Source organism: Anser anser (assembly GCF_964211835.1).
Source record: "Anser anser genome assembly, chromosome: 3".
Classification (NCBI taxonomy): Eukaryota; Metazoa; Chordata; class Aves; order Anseriformes; family Anatidae; genus Anser; species Anser anser.
Window position 1 is genome coordinate 72,174,750 of NC_139722.1, and position 14,265 is coordinate 72,189,014.

The window sequence follows — 14,265 nt, forward strand, 5'->3', positions numbered from 1 at the left end:
AAAATATTGTCAAGGCCCGGTGCTACATAGCTGTTCTGTACAACTGCAGCACAGGCTATTCTCTCAGGCCCCATTCTTATTGCGTCACAGTGGGAAAGTGCTGTATGTCTGCCCCACATAACATGAGAGACTAAGAATTTGTTCTTTCCAACCTGCTACCTTTCTCAGCTTCCTACTAACTAAACGCACATAGGTATGTACACAAATACACTAGTCTCTGCAAGAATCTGATGTTCCAAAACCAGAGTAAGATGAAATATGACTCTACTTGCGTACTTTTAAAGGGGCAGGAGGGAAGAAGAGCATCCCCAAAACACTTAGTTAAGAGCAAAAAAATAAAAGAGAGACTTTGCATCAATGAAGTTTTCCAAAGCACAGTTGTCAAATTACTTACTTCTGAATCTGCTCGTATAGTACTAACACTGTGTTGCAAGTCCTCACTGCAAAGTCAAAATCCATCACGTGCAAGTGGTACTGTGCATGCCTCTTCAGCTGTGCCCTTGGAGCTCTCACCAAAAGACCTTTTCAGCTACACACACACCAGCTGTGACAGCAATTTGTCATGTTCTACATTTTACAATGACCTCATTTTCTAGTGATTTGTTTTGACATTTTCACTGCCTTAGCTCATAAGCCTTTCTGAGGCATTATGCATCCAAACACCTTTAAAAATCAACAGTTAAAATTATGGGAAATAAAATGGAAGACTAAAGTAACTCAGACCAGAGAATGAATGGCAGGGAGCACAGAAGATGACTCTGTCCCTACCTTAAAAGAAAGCCACTGACAAAAAAAAAGTTAAGAAAAGAATACTAGATGGTGCTTAATCACTCTCCCCTTCCTCAGAGAGGTGTTAGCACAGGCTGTGTTTTGGTCATCCCAGCAGCCATTCGTGTACCAGAAACAGGTCGAGAATCATCACAATTAAAGGGAATTTCACCTGTTCCTGGACAAGACATTATCTGGTAAGCAAACAATGAAAAAAGTAACATTTATTATATTTTTCAAGGTGGTCTTAAAATTCTGCCAGATATTAGCGAATGCCTGCTCAGAGACAAAAATCTTGTAGAATTTAGCTTTGTGGATAATCTATATTATCTTTCTTAAAAGCCCACATTGTTGTGCTCTCACAAATTAAACCGATGCTTTGTCAAATAGGCACACATAATAAAGATTTTTTTGGCTGTTGTGATGAGGGAAAGCAGGTTCTCAGTCTCCCTCTCATGAGACAGAGATGGAGCAAGCAAGCAGCTTCATAAATAACAAGGCAGACTGGATCTGTAGAGATGACAGTTTTACTCCTGGCACTTTTAAACCAGAATATTCTCTTTACCTTTTGCTGCTTCCCTCTTTCCACTTCCCTCTGAAGCTGGAGACAATATTCACTCTGATAGTAGGGCACTTTTGAAATCTATGAATGAGGAGAACTACCTATTGCAGTTATTACAGAAATTGGTATAATTTGCTGTATAAGCAAGGGCAGGAAGTATGTTCCTCCTCAAAGCATATTAGACATTAGGAAAGTGAAGTTTGTTCTATACAGGTGGCTAGAGCATCCATATGCCTGTCAGGAATAGGCAGCATGATTAGCGTCCATCATGTGCAGTCTGTTTTTTCACTTTTCTCTCTTGAGAGTAGCATGCCTAAGGAGACTTTTACTTTGCTTTCTTGCTCTGTTTTTGTTTTATAGGTATATGTTGATACATATTTTACGCCCTGCACACTGATATACAGAAATATGGTCTTGAAGGTCTTTTCCAACCTACAGAATTCTGTAACTCTATAGCTTTGGAAGGAACTGTACCTCTCACAAAGAGAAACTCTAGGCTGTGCCAAAGAAATACTGTTTTTCTTTCAATAACATCAGACAGTCTTTCAAAGGACAGGTTCTGTTTTTTCCCTGAAAGTAAGACATTGAATCCAATATCTCAAACTTGATAAGGAGGTGATGGGCGACAGCCAACATGGCTTCACTAAGGGCAAATTGTGCCTGACAAATTTGGTGGCCTTCTACAACATGGTTACAGCATTGGTGGATAAGGAAAGAGCAACTGATGTGATCTACCTGGACTTGTGCAAAACATATAACACTGTCCCGTGTGACATCCTTGCTTCTAAATTGGAGAGACATGGATTTGATGGATGAACCACTCACTGGTTCCATCACAGGAACTGGCTGGATCATTGCATTCCAGTTGTGGTCAATGGCTCTATGTCCACGTGGAGATCAGTAACGAATGGCATTCCTCAGGGGTCGGTACTGGGACCAGTACCATTTAACATCTTTGTCAGCAATATGGACAGTGAATTGAGTGCACCTTCAGCAAGTTCGCCAATGACACCAACCTGCGTGGTGCAGTTGACAAGCTGAGTGAAGGGAGTGAAGGGATGCCATCCAGAGGGACCTGTACAGGCTTGAGAGGTGGGCAAGTGTGAACCTCCTGAAGTTCAACAAGGCCAAGTGCAAAATCTTGCATCTGGGCTGGGGCAATCCCAAACACAAATACAGGCTGGGTGGAGAATGGATTGAGACCAGCCCTGATGAGAAGGACCTGAGGGTGTTGGTTGATGAGAAACTTGATATGAACCACCAGTGTGCACTTGCAGCCCAGAAAACCAACCGTTATCCTGGGCTGCATCAAAAGAAGCGCGGCCAGCAGAGCAAAGGAGGTGATTCTGCCCCTCTGCTCTGCTCTTGTGAGACCCCATCTGGAGTGTTGTGTTCAGCTCTGGGGCCTCCAGCACAAGAAGGACATGGAAGTATTAGAATGAGTCCACGAGGATAAGAAGAGGGCTGGAGCACCTCTTCTGTGAAGGCAGGTTGAGAGGGTTGGGGTTGTTCACCCTGGAGAAATGAAGGCTCCAGGGACAACTTGTAACAGCCTTCCAGTACCTACAGGGGGCCTACCGGAAAGTTGGAGGGGGACTTTTTACAATTGCATGCATTGGTAGGACAAGGGGTAATGGCTTTAAATTTAAAGATGGTCTAGTGGGAAGTGTCCCTGCCCATGGCAGGGGGGTTGAACTAGATGATCTTTAACGTACCTTCCAACCCAAACGATTCTCTGATTCTATAAAAAGTAGTTTAGACAACTGCACCTATTCAATAGACATCTATATCTATCCTTTCCTGCTGACACAATCTATCTACTCTTCAGAATAAACTGTGGCTGAATTACTAGATTACTTAAGAACAGGGAAAAATGCCAACACAGGTCTGGGCAGAAGCATACGGACACTGATCCATATGAAATACATGCTTATTTCCTGTCTGAGACCCTTCCCTAAATCCCTCAACATACATGTGCATAATATTGTTGTTAATAAAAGCAGCTTGTTTTATTGTAGTACCTTTGTATGATTAAAATGTAGAGCGATACCAACTACCTATAACCAACTATACAGATCTGTACCTGTAACTTTGCACTTCAAGAGGCCTAAATTCTTCTTTAACTGGAGTTAACACATCAAGATACACTCATTGAGAGAGAAGATTCTTTTCAAAATTATATCAAGCAGTAGTAAACACTTCAAAAAATGGAATTTAATTCTCTAAAATATAAAATATCTGATTTCATGTCAAAAGACTAGATTGTATCACCTTGTATGAGGAACAGAATGCAATAGGCAGAGGTTCAGTATTGATCTGCCTATAACTTCTCAAAATATTATCAATGGGAATTCCATTTCACCCCATACCATTTACCTTCTGCAGCCCTTCTTTTCAGTCAATGATTGTATTTAGTTGTGACAACAATACCTATTATTGGGAATTCTTCCTGCCATTTTGTTGGCTGACAATCTGTCAAGGATGTATCTGGCCCCTTGTTAAATGTGAATCTCACAAAGTTCAAGCTGACCCTCCCTTCCCCAAGTACTGTAGAGAAACAATCTGTCTCAAAGGCAAAACTCACAGCACAGTGCTTTCTGCAGTCGCCGGATTTTGATAGCTGTACGGTAGGCAGAGAAGCGTACGTTGTTCAAGTCAGCTGAAAGAGCAGAACAGAAATGTGAGCAGTCCTAAAAAGAAAGTCTGTAAGTTTCCGTCATATATAAGTTTTCACAGTGTTACATACTGAAAAAAGCCTGATATCCCTTATTTTTCTCTGCAATGAATATCATATATCAGAACAAACAAAAACAATTGACAAGTTATTGTTAAAAAAAAAAAATCCACCTGCAGGGAAGGTCTCGTGGTTCTGACAGTGCAGGGCCTTCAGAGATTGGCACATCAGAAATCCTGACACTATCTTGGCACCCATAGCACATATCCATATGACAGACCTTTACACGTGTATTATGTAGCGTTGAATAGATTTCAGACGAGTGTTCAAATACAGTACATTTCTCAAATATTTTACATCTCAGACAGAGGGCAGCAAAGGTCACAGTAAAGGAGAAAAAATGGCTATTTAACCCATTATTTCTATGACATGACTTTGTTAACACTGCTTTGAAAGGAGCTGTCAAACAACCATAAGCTTTATTTTAGAAACTGATAGGTATGGTAATTTTCCCTCACTTAACTGTATTTTATCCCTCCACACCTCAGAAAGGGAGATTTCCCAGCAAATGCAGATGTTAGCAGGGCATGTTGAACTAGTTGTATCATAATATGGCCTAGCCTTCAATGATAGCATAGCTGGCTCTGATATATTACAAAAATCAGTTCACTCCAGACTGGTAGCCCACATCACTGGACAACCCCATGTAGAATTTATAGAAATAAATAGGATACTACATTAAAGCACAGAGTCAGAAAATATTTTTCAGAATTAAAATTACCAAAAGGCAATGGATGTGACATGATCAAGGCAGTAGGTTTTGTGCAAAGCATGTCTCATCACAGCAGACTGGGAAATGCCGTTACATACAGGTCATAACAACTCAGAGGTGGGTCAACAATCCAGGCTTTCATTCAGGGCATGAATATCATATAGTGCTTTGTTTTAAGAAATGTACTCACCTAAGGACTGGAAAAGGTCAGTCATTTTAGGATGATCCCAACAGGTTGTCTGTGTCTCATGACTACAAAGGAATGAGGTAATCAAAATTTCAGGTAACATATATACACACATGAAAAGGAAAAAAAAAAAAGAAAAAAATATTCTGACTTTGCTTTCAAAAGGAAAGAAATCCATTGGCTCTTTCACTGGAAGACCTGATTTGTGCCACTCTTCTCCTTGATGTTTTTAGTCACAAACACAGACAATAGCCCATTCATATTTAATAACATTATATTTTTATTCTAAATGTGATCCTATCAGTTGAACTCTGAAGCTTTTACATTGAGAAGGTAAATATGCAAAACTTCCTGTCACTGTAGCACAATGAAAACATTTGTAAAACACACTTTGAAAATAAAAAACATTGAGATTTTACTTCAGACTCCACTACATACCTGAACATATCAGAATACATACAACAATTTTAAGTTCTACCTGCAACACATTTAATGGAAAGCTGACCACTTGTCTCACACTTTACTAGAGTATCTTAATTCAGGGGGTGTGCTCTATGCTAGCACTCACAGAACAGAGATTGAATAGGCAGCATCAATTAACCCAGCGTTTAGTACTGCTGCTTTCATTCACCAAGGTTTCACGTATGCAGCCATAGGGGTCATAATGCATACTATCTCAGGCCTAATGAAATCTTGAATTTCGTTCCACGTGCCACATTTTGCGTGTTTCTGAATATCAATTGTTGGAATGATTGCGCAGTCTTGCCTCGAAATATTTACACTTGAATTAGATTTCTGAGAAAATTAATTAGAGAAGTTGAGAGAAAAAGATCGTAGCACTCACTTTAAAAGTTAATAATGAAAATGAAAGTATGGCAGGTTAGCAGATTTAATAACAATGAGCACAGAACACAGCTTATTTCACCTTTGTTTCTACTTAAAGATTGTTAATGCACACATTTTTCACATACAGATGTAGTTGGTTGCACATAATGACATTACATGACACTTTTTCATTAAATGTAGTGGACTCATCTTCAGTTGGTACAAACGCCCGTGCATCTGTGGGTACACAATAATTTATCACCAACAGTTGTTGTTGTTGTTGTTGTTGTTTTTTCCTATTGAGGAACCAACCACGAATGCACCGTTTCATGTTAAGTGGTACAAAAGTGCCAAGTGCCAAGATAAAGGCAACCAACTGTCCAGCACTCTCACAAACCCTGGTATAGAACAAATTATAGTATATTAGAAATAGGAACAAATATAATATAATGGCTTTTAATGATCGACTTATTTAATAATCCCAAAACTAGTCCTGAAATTGCCAAATATCTGCAGTATCGTCTTAAGTGGCATGCCACTGTTACCATGTTAGCCATTTAAAATTGGTTTGTGTTGACAAAAGCCATTGCAACTGTCCACAGTAATTGATCCAATAAGTGATCAGTTTAATAAAGCTTGTGAGGAAATTGCTTTAATTCAACTCCTTTGATGAAGAGGGAAAAAAAAAGGGGGGGGGGGGGGAGGAAAAAAAAAAGTCCAAGATTGGTGATTTTACTGCCGACATCATAAGTGGAAAAAAAGTCTTGTAGTTCCTTCGGAAAGGCTTTTACCTAAAAGACCTTCAAACTTCTTTGTTGAGAGTGAAGGTAAACAGCAGTACTGCAATTGAATTTTTATATATGTATACATAAAAATATATTTCACTTTTAAAAATGTTAACATATTAGTGTAAACAATGCATGTGCATAACGTGCAAAATCAAATCTTAAAAATTTTTATTCAGTTCTTTCACATGCCACCCATGGTAGCTACCTGCCACTGGGATTCTACGAGATGAGCATCATCTGATGGAACTGAAAAAAGGGGAGAGAGGCCAGGCTTGTTCACAATTCCCCAAGAGTCAGTACTACCTGATAGCTGCTAAACGACTACATGAGGGGAAGGTGATTGTGCCAGACTCATCCCAAAGCAACTAGAGAGAAAACATCCATGACAGCTGAGCAGTATCGTACATGAATCCAGCAGAGAAGAGGCATGGGCTTACAGTGAGTGAATCACCGACTGAACAGCCTGTTCAGGTCAAAGGAGGCAGCAACACCACTGCTGCGGGCAGGGTCAGTACTTCCACTGAATCTATTCCATGGATTAGGCTTCATTTTCGAGGCACTAAAGCAAGACTACACAGGACAGGGCTGAGGGAAAAAAAATGTGACTGCAAATTACAAAAGAGCTATTAAAAAAAAAAGGGGGGAGAGGGTTGGAATCAGTCTCTACAGTGACATCTTAATGCAAAGTTTTGTTTGGTAACAGTTTCATAATATGCAGGGACTTCTATGTGCAGACAAATTGATTTTCAGAGGAAGAAAAAAATGGGTGTGCATCTAACCTTTCTATGCTACAAATAAAATTGTTAGACAAAGGAGTCATTTTATTAGGCGCTCCAAACTGGAGGCATGCAAGACAAAGTGCTTTCTCGTGATTTGGTTTGTAAAGCAGTTCTTTGAAAAAACATCCATCTTTCTCTGCTGTAGATACAGCAGCTTTCGTGTTACTAATGCAAGCAGATGAAGCCCTAAAGAACTTGTTTAGAAACTTTACAATACTGGGTGATCTGTAACAGATGAGACAGACTTGACTAGGGGAGATCTTTCTGATCAGGACCTTGTAGCTCTTTTTTATGCAAATGCATGACATATCAATCTATTTAACCAAGTAACTAAGTACCTGCCTATCAGTTACCGACCAGAGAGTAAAAGCAGTGGTCCCTTGCTTCTCTGATACCTTGTTCAGTAAACACAAACAACATACATGAGACCTACAAGAACGAGAAAGTTCATAATAAACAAGATCATACATTTTTTATAGCTCTATTACACTGATGCATGAAAAGTATCATCTCTACAACAAAGGACCAGAAACAGCTAAAACTCGGTAAGCAACTAAATCAGTACTCACTTTTCTCAAAAAAAAAGTGCTCTAATCATTTTCTGAAAATTTCCAAGCAAAATGGTTTTACTACATCACACAGAGAGCTCCAAGTGAATTCCTCTGGAGTCTATTTAACTTCTGATATGTCCAGAAGGCAGTTAGTGAGAATTGGATGGATTGATTTCGCCACACAGAGAGTACAGGAAGTCTTCAGAAAATTCCGCCCTGTTAGCCTCTACAAAGACTGTGAAAAAATGATATTTTCTGTATTTTTCTACAGAAAAATACAATCTGTAACCCTCAGTGATGAAAAACTTAGCCTGCAGAGAAAGCTAATCAAAATCTAAATTTGGAATGATGCTGGGGGGGGGGGGGGGGGGGGGGAGACAGAATTCTACATGATAACTTGTCAAAATCCCTGAGAAAGTTCATCATTTTTAGTCATCTCGCTGAACTGAATAAAACTTGAAACAGGCATTTAAACAAGAGCAGATCAACCTACACACAGTCTTCCCTTGCTTTGCAAGTATCATGGCAGTTCTGTCCTAGGTTTCACCAACCAGCATTAAAAGAGCAACCGCTTTTACTCTGGTCCTCATAGTTTAAAGTCTGATACTCCTCAACTTGCAGAATTAGTAAAGAATCTTCATATAATTGGAAGATTTGTTGTTGACCACTAGAAGGTAATCTTTGAACTAAAACTACCCAAGAAATTTCAGTCTAAAGGCCCAAGTTTTTTGCATAAAGAAGATACAGTAGAAATTATATTCATTTCATTGCCATCAGAACCCTGTTCACTTCAACAGCTTTTTAGAACCATTTACAAAACCACTGAATGCATTGCCAAGAATATTCCAATTAACGTACGCAAATAAATTCAAGGACAAACAAAATAAAAGGTCTGGTTTTGTTTAGATGTACCTATAATTTTACAATGGAAATACTCTATCTCCATGATTTAAACCTGGTATGCAAATGTTCATATGCTCATTGTTCATTCTGGAGGGGAAGAAAAACTGCTTGTATGTGGGCAACTCATATTAAAACAAACAAACCAAAAAAAACAAAATTTCTTTCCCTGTTCATTCTTTCTTAAGTCAACTGATCTGATTCATTACTCCAGTCCTAGTGATTTATGAGAACAATAGCGAAATAATGCTTGACAGTTGCAACCACACTAGTGTAAGTGTAGCACAACCATAGCTAGCATACACACTACAGAAACCAAGCAGAGGGTATGTCATGTGGCAGCATGCCTACATATTTGGTTCAGATTTACAGCCTGCAGTGACAACATGGCATGTATATGTACTGTTCTTTGCTTTATTATAATAAATTCATTCACTATTTTTTGTTAAGGGACATTTACAATATTTCCACTGCTCCTTTGGAAGAAAATCTCTTTATGTAGGTGGTCACTCATGTTTCTCTACTTATTCAAACTAAGACACAGTGAGATGACTAAAAACCATTTCAATACCAGAGAGCAGCATGACCAAGATGAGAATGTTAGGTGGCTGCTGCCGTGACACCTACGCCAAGGAGCACCTTCTCTCCCGAGTACTCAGCTTCAGGAGCTTGTAGAATAAGATTATATTTACTTTCAGTAAGAGTAAAAAACAACTGGGCTCATTAGTCATCTTGCATACAAATGGCAGTGCATGAAAAGGTCTTTCCAAGGTCTACAGGAGCTCAGGACATGAGGTTTCATTCTGCACACAGGGGTTGGTGTAAGAAGCCATTTCTGCTATGACAGAAGTGAGCTGGTTTACAGAACAGCAGCACAAGTGGTGGGACACGTTACGTCTTTCAACTTAGATCAGTCAGGAAAGAATTAGAAGTGTTTCACTGACTAAGCCACAAGATAATTCACTTAGTGTTATTTTTTGTTTAGTATCACAAGACTGAGTTACTCAGAATAAGAGAGTCTCAGGTCTCTTCAGCCAACACTTACCGACACAGGCAGATAGTGATAGGACAAGGGGGAATGGTTTCAAATTAAGAGGGGAGATTTAGATGAAATGTTAGGAGGAAATTTTTCACTCAGAGGGTGGTGAGGCACTGGCACAGGTTGCTCAGAGAAGTTGTGGATGCCCCATCCCTGGAGGTGTTCAAGGCCTGGTTGGATGAGGCCTTGGGCAATAGGATCTAGTGGGTGACACCCCTGCCCATAGCAGGGGGGTTGGAACTAGGTGGTCTTTAAGGTCCCTTCCAACCCAAGCCATTCTGTGGTTCTATGAATACAAGCCACACGGCAAACCATACATCCATGAATAGATTGATGACAAAGCAATGTAATTTTAAAAGGCCTAAATGTATTTGTGTAATTTTAAATAACTAGAAAATAAACATTATAGCTATAATATTTCAATTTTTAAAAACCTACGTATTAATGAATTGCTCTAAAGCTTAAATGAGAAACATTTACCCTTACAATCTGCTTCTTATCCATTATATTTGCTGGCAGCTTTCTAATTATAATTGACAAAGATAATCCCTGTTAAAAACGCTCACTGACTGCAAATTCAGAGCTAACACGCAGTTAGCATTTAACTTATGATCTCTAGAAACAAGAGAACAATCCTCTTGAAATGAATGGAGCAAGTTGCACATCTCCATTTGTTTCAAGCTGTCTATGGACTTGAGAAAAAAAATCAATTCATTCTTTAACTTTTTGTCTACAAGAAAGTAAACTAGAGAGACAGCAGGCTTTTTACATAACTTCTTAGTCTGGACAAAGCCTGTATCTTTGTTGATAGTCACTGGCGAGCAAGACGAGCTGATAATAAAACTGTACTCTGGGATCCACGTTAAGAAGCTTTTTGCTCCTATAGCCATTTGCCCAAGACATTAACTGAAATCAGAACCTTTACTGATCACTAATGAACCTGTAGCACTCAGAGCTCTGACTCTGCTGCCCTTGCCGAGTTTCAAAAGGCAGAACAACATCCCTGCTTTATAAATGTCATGGTGTTTTATCCAGATACTGTATACTTCCTTTTTTTTTCCCTACTTTGTTTTTTTTAAGCCCATTAGAAAATACTGTTTTATGGTGAAAAAGAGTCTGCATAATGCATTGCAAGGGTAATGTATTTTAGAGGTTGACGGAGCAATTTATATGCAGATATTTTGAAATCTCTCCAGAGAAAATGTGCTACTGCACTTCTCTAATAGAAAATGAAGACCAGTGCAGCAAGTGGTAATTGAAGAAACTCTCAAAAACTGAAACTTGTATTAGCTCTTTCTGCAAATTAGTTTATTCTTCCTTCTAAAGAATTACTTCTTAGTACTTGTAAGAATGGTTACAACTAGCACAAGAGTTAAACTTCCCAGTGCCATTACTTCTCCTCTTCCCTACACAGACATAAAACAAACATCAGGACAGATTTCCTGAACAGTCTTGAAAAAAAAAAATCCAGAAGCAGAAAGCATTTTATTCCTTTCCCCCATAAAGTTGAACATGATATAGGAGGTGATAAAACAGAATTTTGAAAACCTTGACGATTTCAGACTCTTCGCAGGATGATAGAAAAGTAACCAAGGTGACTATGGAGTTTGATATGGATCAATTTAATGATTACACCAAGAAGCTGCTCTCCCTATTAAATGCCCTGCATGAGATTAAACTTTGTGTGACCCTTTTTGCATTTCCCTTTTGTTTCTTCTGCACAGTACAAATATCTAATAAATTACAGCCTTGAACAGTACACAGCTGAAGCACACTTAAATTACAGTTAAATGAACAACACTGAGAAATGCCAGGGTAATTATGTTTTCTGAATGAATATTCCTTTCAGTGAATCATGTATTCCTCAAAGATGCTTAAAGATCGTATATAGTGTCTCCTTTTTTCTTGTTTCTTTTCAGAACATTTTTATTGAAGTGCTATGTTACACAGGCTTTTTTTTCCATTATCTGGTATGGCCAAACATGTCCTTTTTGTGCAATTCAAATACTTGCAAATGAAAAACAGCAGAAAACACTCCTTATTAAATCTGAAACCTTTGCAATCCAGCCTATGAAAGGTGCATTCAATGGCATGTTTGCCAAACCATTTGTCCAAACTTAACACTTTAATTACTAAGAGTGCATTAGTAAATACCATGCATGCCGTGCTCTGTCTCCCCTCCATACAGCTCATTAGTCCCATTCTCTTTTACAAAGTATGAAAGACCAAGATTTTTTCAAGAGAATCTAGATTTTACAGATTCGTGTTTTGATTGAATTCTACTGCTACAGAGGAGACTCAGACTACAGAAATACAAAAGCCTCTACCAATTGTCATTATGAAAAAAAATCAAGCAGGAGACAAACAGGACTAAATAAAAGCACCTCAGCAGAGGTAAAGCCACTTGGCAAATTTGATTTGTATATTCAAAAGGAGAAAAGAGGCTAAATTGTCTCTGTAAGCTCAGTTCAACTAAATATCTGCAGTAGCACAGGGTGCACGCACCTTTATAAACCTGGTCTCAATGAATTATGAATCCCGCTTCCTTCCAACAGAGGAGTCCCTCCTTTCCAAAATGCTCCAAACTCAAATTGTCTCTGAGCCTATGGGGCAGAGGAGTTTGTACACGGGTTTTGCAATCTTTCATGTGCTTCTGTTACCTGATTAAATATAAATGCAGAGGGAGCGGATGCACCAACGGTTAATAAATGGGGTGGGAAGAACAAACTGTTCTCCAAAGCCACCACCGTGTGCTGGCACACTAAGGCCCTTTTTCTCCAAGACACTTCTCTCTGTGCATGTAAATGCAATTTACCATCATCCTCAGGAAACAAACAAAATAAATGCTGCTCATCTGAAAATACAGACATCTTGCATCATTCTGACATCCTCCTTACAGCTTCATTGCTACCTAAAGTACTGCCTCCTGCCTTCTCAACTGCAGTGGTTTTTTTTAAACACCTTTTCTATATGCAATAACACTGCAAAGAATACAGGTTTTTTTTAAGCACTCATCTTAGCAGAAGTACCACTGCATCATCATCTGCAGCTATATCACTTTCTAAATATTTAACTTTTCTCCTTCAAGGGCACTCACAAAAAAACAACCCAAATGGAGTAAAGGTATGAATTTATGGTTGACTAAGAAAAGTCTATGTTCCTATTCAGAATTAAAGAAGACTGATTTCAGTTAGCATTTCTTTCACTTTCAAAATTAATTTACTTATTTATTTTAGAAATTCTCCGTTTTCTTCCACCAATCACTGAATCACACTTTTATCTTCCTTGTTCTTATGTTTTTCTTCCTTATCCCTTAAAATGAGAAACTGGCACCTTAAAGTCCCACACTGAACATAAAAATCTTACCATAAAAACAGTAAATGTGACTGATACCAAATGATACAAACTACTGAGACACATCATAAATTTTCCTTCTACGTATGTTGTTTGTTACATCAAAGATGTTAGTAACAATTACATTAAAATATATGAAAATTAAGTAATTAAATAAAAAGAAGTTAATCCTTGCATTTTTCCTGTTTTGTTTCTTCCCCCCCCCCCCCCTAAAAAAAAAAACCACCATCATTAAATCTCATTGACTATCCTCTTGAATTGTATTACAAAAGCTCATTTAGTTGCTTCAATCAAATTAGGTTTGATGTCAGCATTGTTTTCCTCTCTTCTATATCTGAAATCTTCTGTATCTCCCCTATATCTGAAATTAGGGAACAGACAAAGTTTGAAAATACTATTTAAAGCTAAGAGTACTCTCCAGCCTGATCATACCAAAACAAGTGAAGTTCAGAAATCAGTTCTTTTCTATTTTATTTTCTACCACTATGTTTTACCTAACTGCTGCGCTGCCAACATTGAAATTTAGATTGATATGCAACAAGAAATGAAGGAAACTGACAGTGTCAGTCTGCTTGTCAGACCATAGAGCTACTGAAATTCAACATTCCTCCCCATGCTTTTAAAAATAAAAATAAAAAAATCCTAACAGTTACATGTAAAATAATAATTCTCTTTCAAGATACAAGCATCAAGATATCATTTCAGCAACACGTATCATCTTGCAGATAGGGCCAAATTACTGGAAAATTCTTTGAGATGCAGCAGTCTGCTGACTTCATTAAAACCATCCATGGTCTCTACTTCTATGAAGACCTCGACCGTTAGAGAACTTGTCCTACACTTCTGCCCCTTTGTCAAATGTCCCGAGCAAGATCACTAAAAAGAACCACCACACTATTTCTGAGAGATGCTGGGATTTGTTTCTCAGCCTCAACTGGCCTCATTCGAAAACTAAGGCTATTTCAGGGTAGTTTTCCTCTTGCTCTCTATATTTTGATACTTCAAATGTTTTTGTTTTTTTTTTTTAATTACTGTTACAGGTGTGGTCATTTCCACTGCATTGCTG

The 14,265-nt window shown here is 38.4% G+C and overlaps 1 protein-coding gene across 4 annotated transcripts in view; it reads right to left on the reverse strand.

Moving 5' to 3' along the window:
- UTRN (utrophin) overlaps nt 1-14,265 on the reverse strand; it is a gene marked incomplete at its 3' end in the record, with an annotated part of 371,669 nt that overhangs the window by 54,472 nt on the left and 302,932 nt on the right. For all 4 annotated transcript variants that reach the window (XM_083828444.1, XM_083828443.1, XM_083828445.1 and 1 more), the window contains 2 exons: nt 4,967-5,028; nt 3,915-3,989 (listed from right to left, as the gene is read on the reverse strand). In XM_083828444.1, the coding sequence (XP_083684570.1) occupies nt 3,915-3,989; nt 4,967-5,028 (137 nt within the window). The remainder of the gene's footprint in view (nt 1-3,914; nt 3,990-4,966; nt 5,029-14,265) is intronic.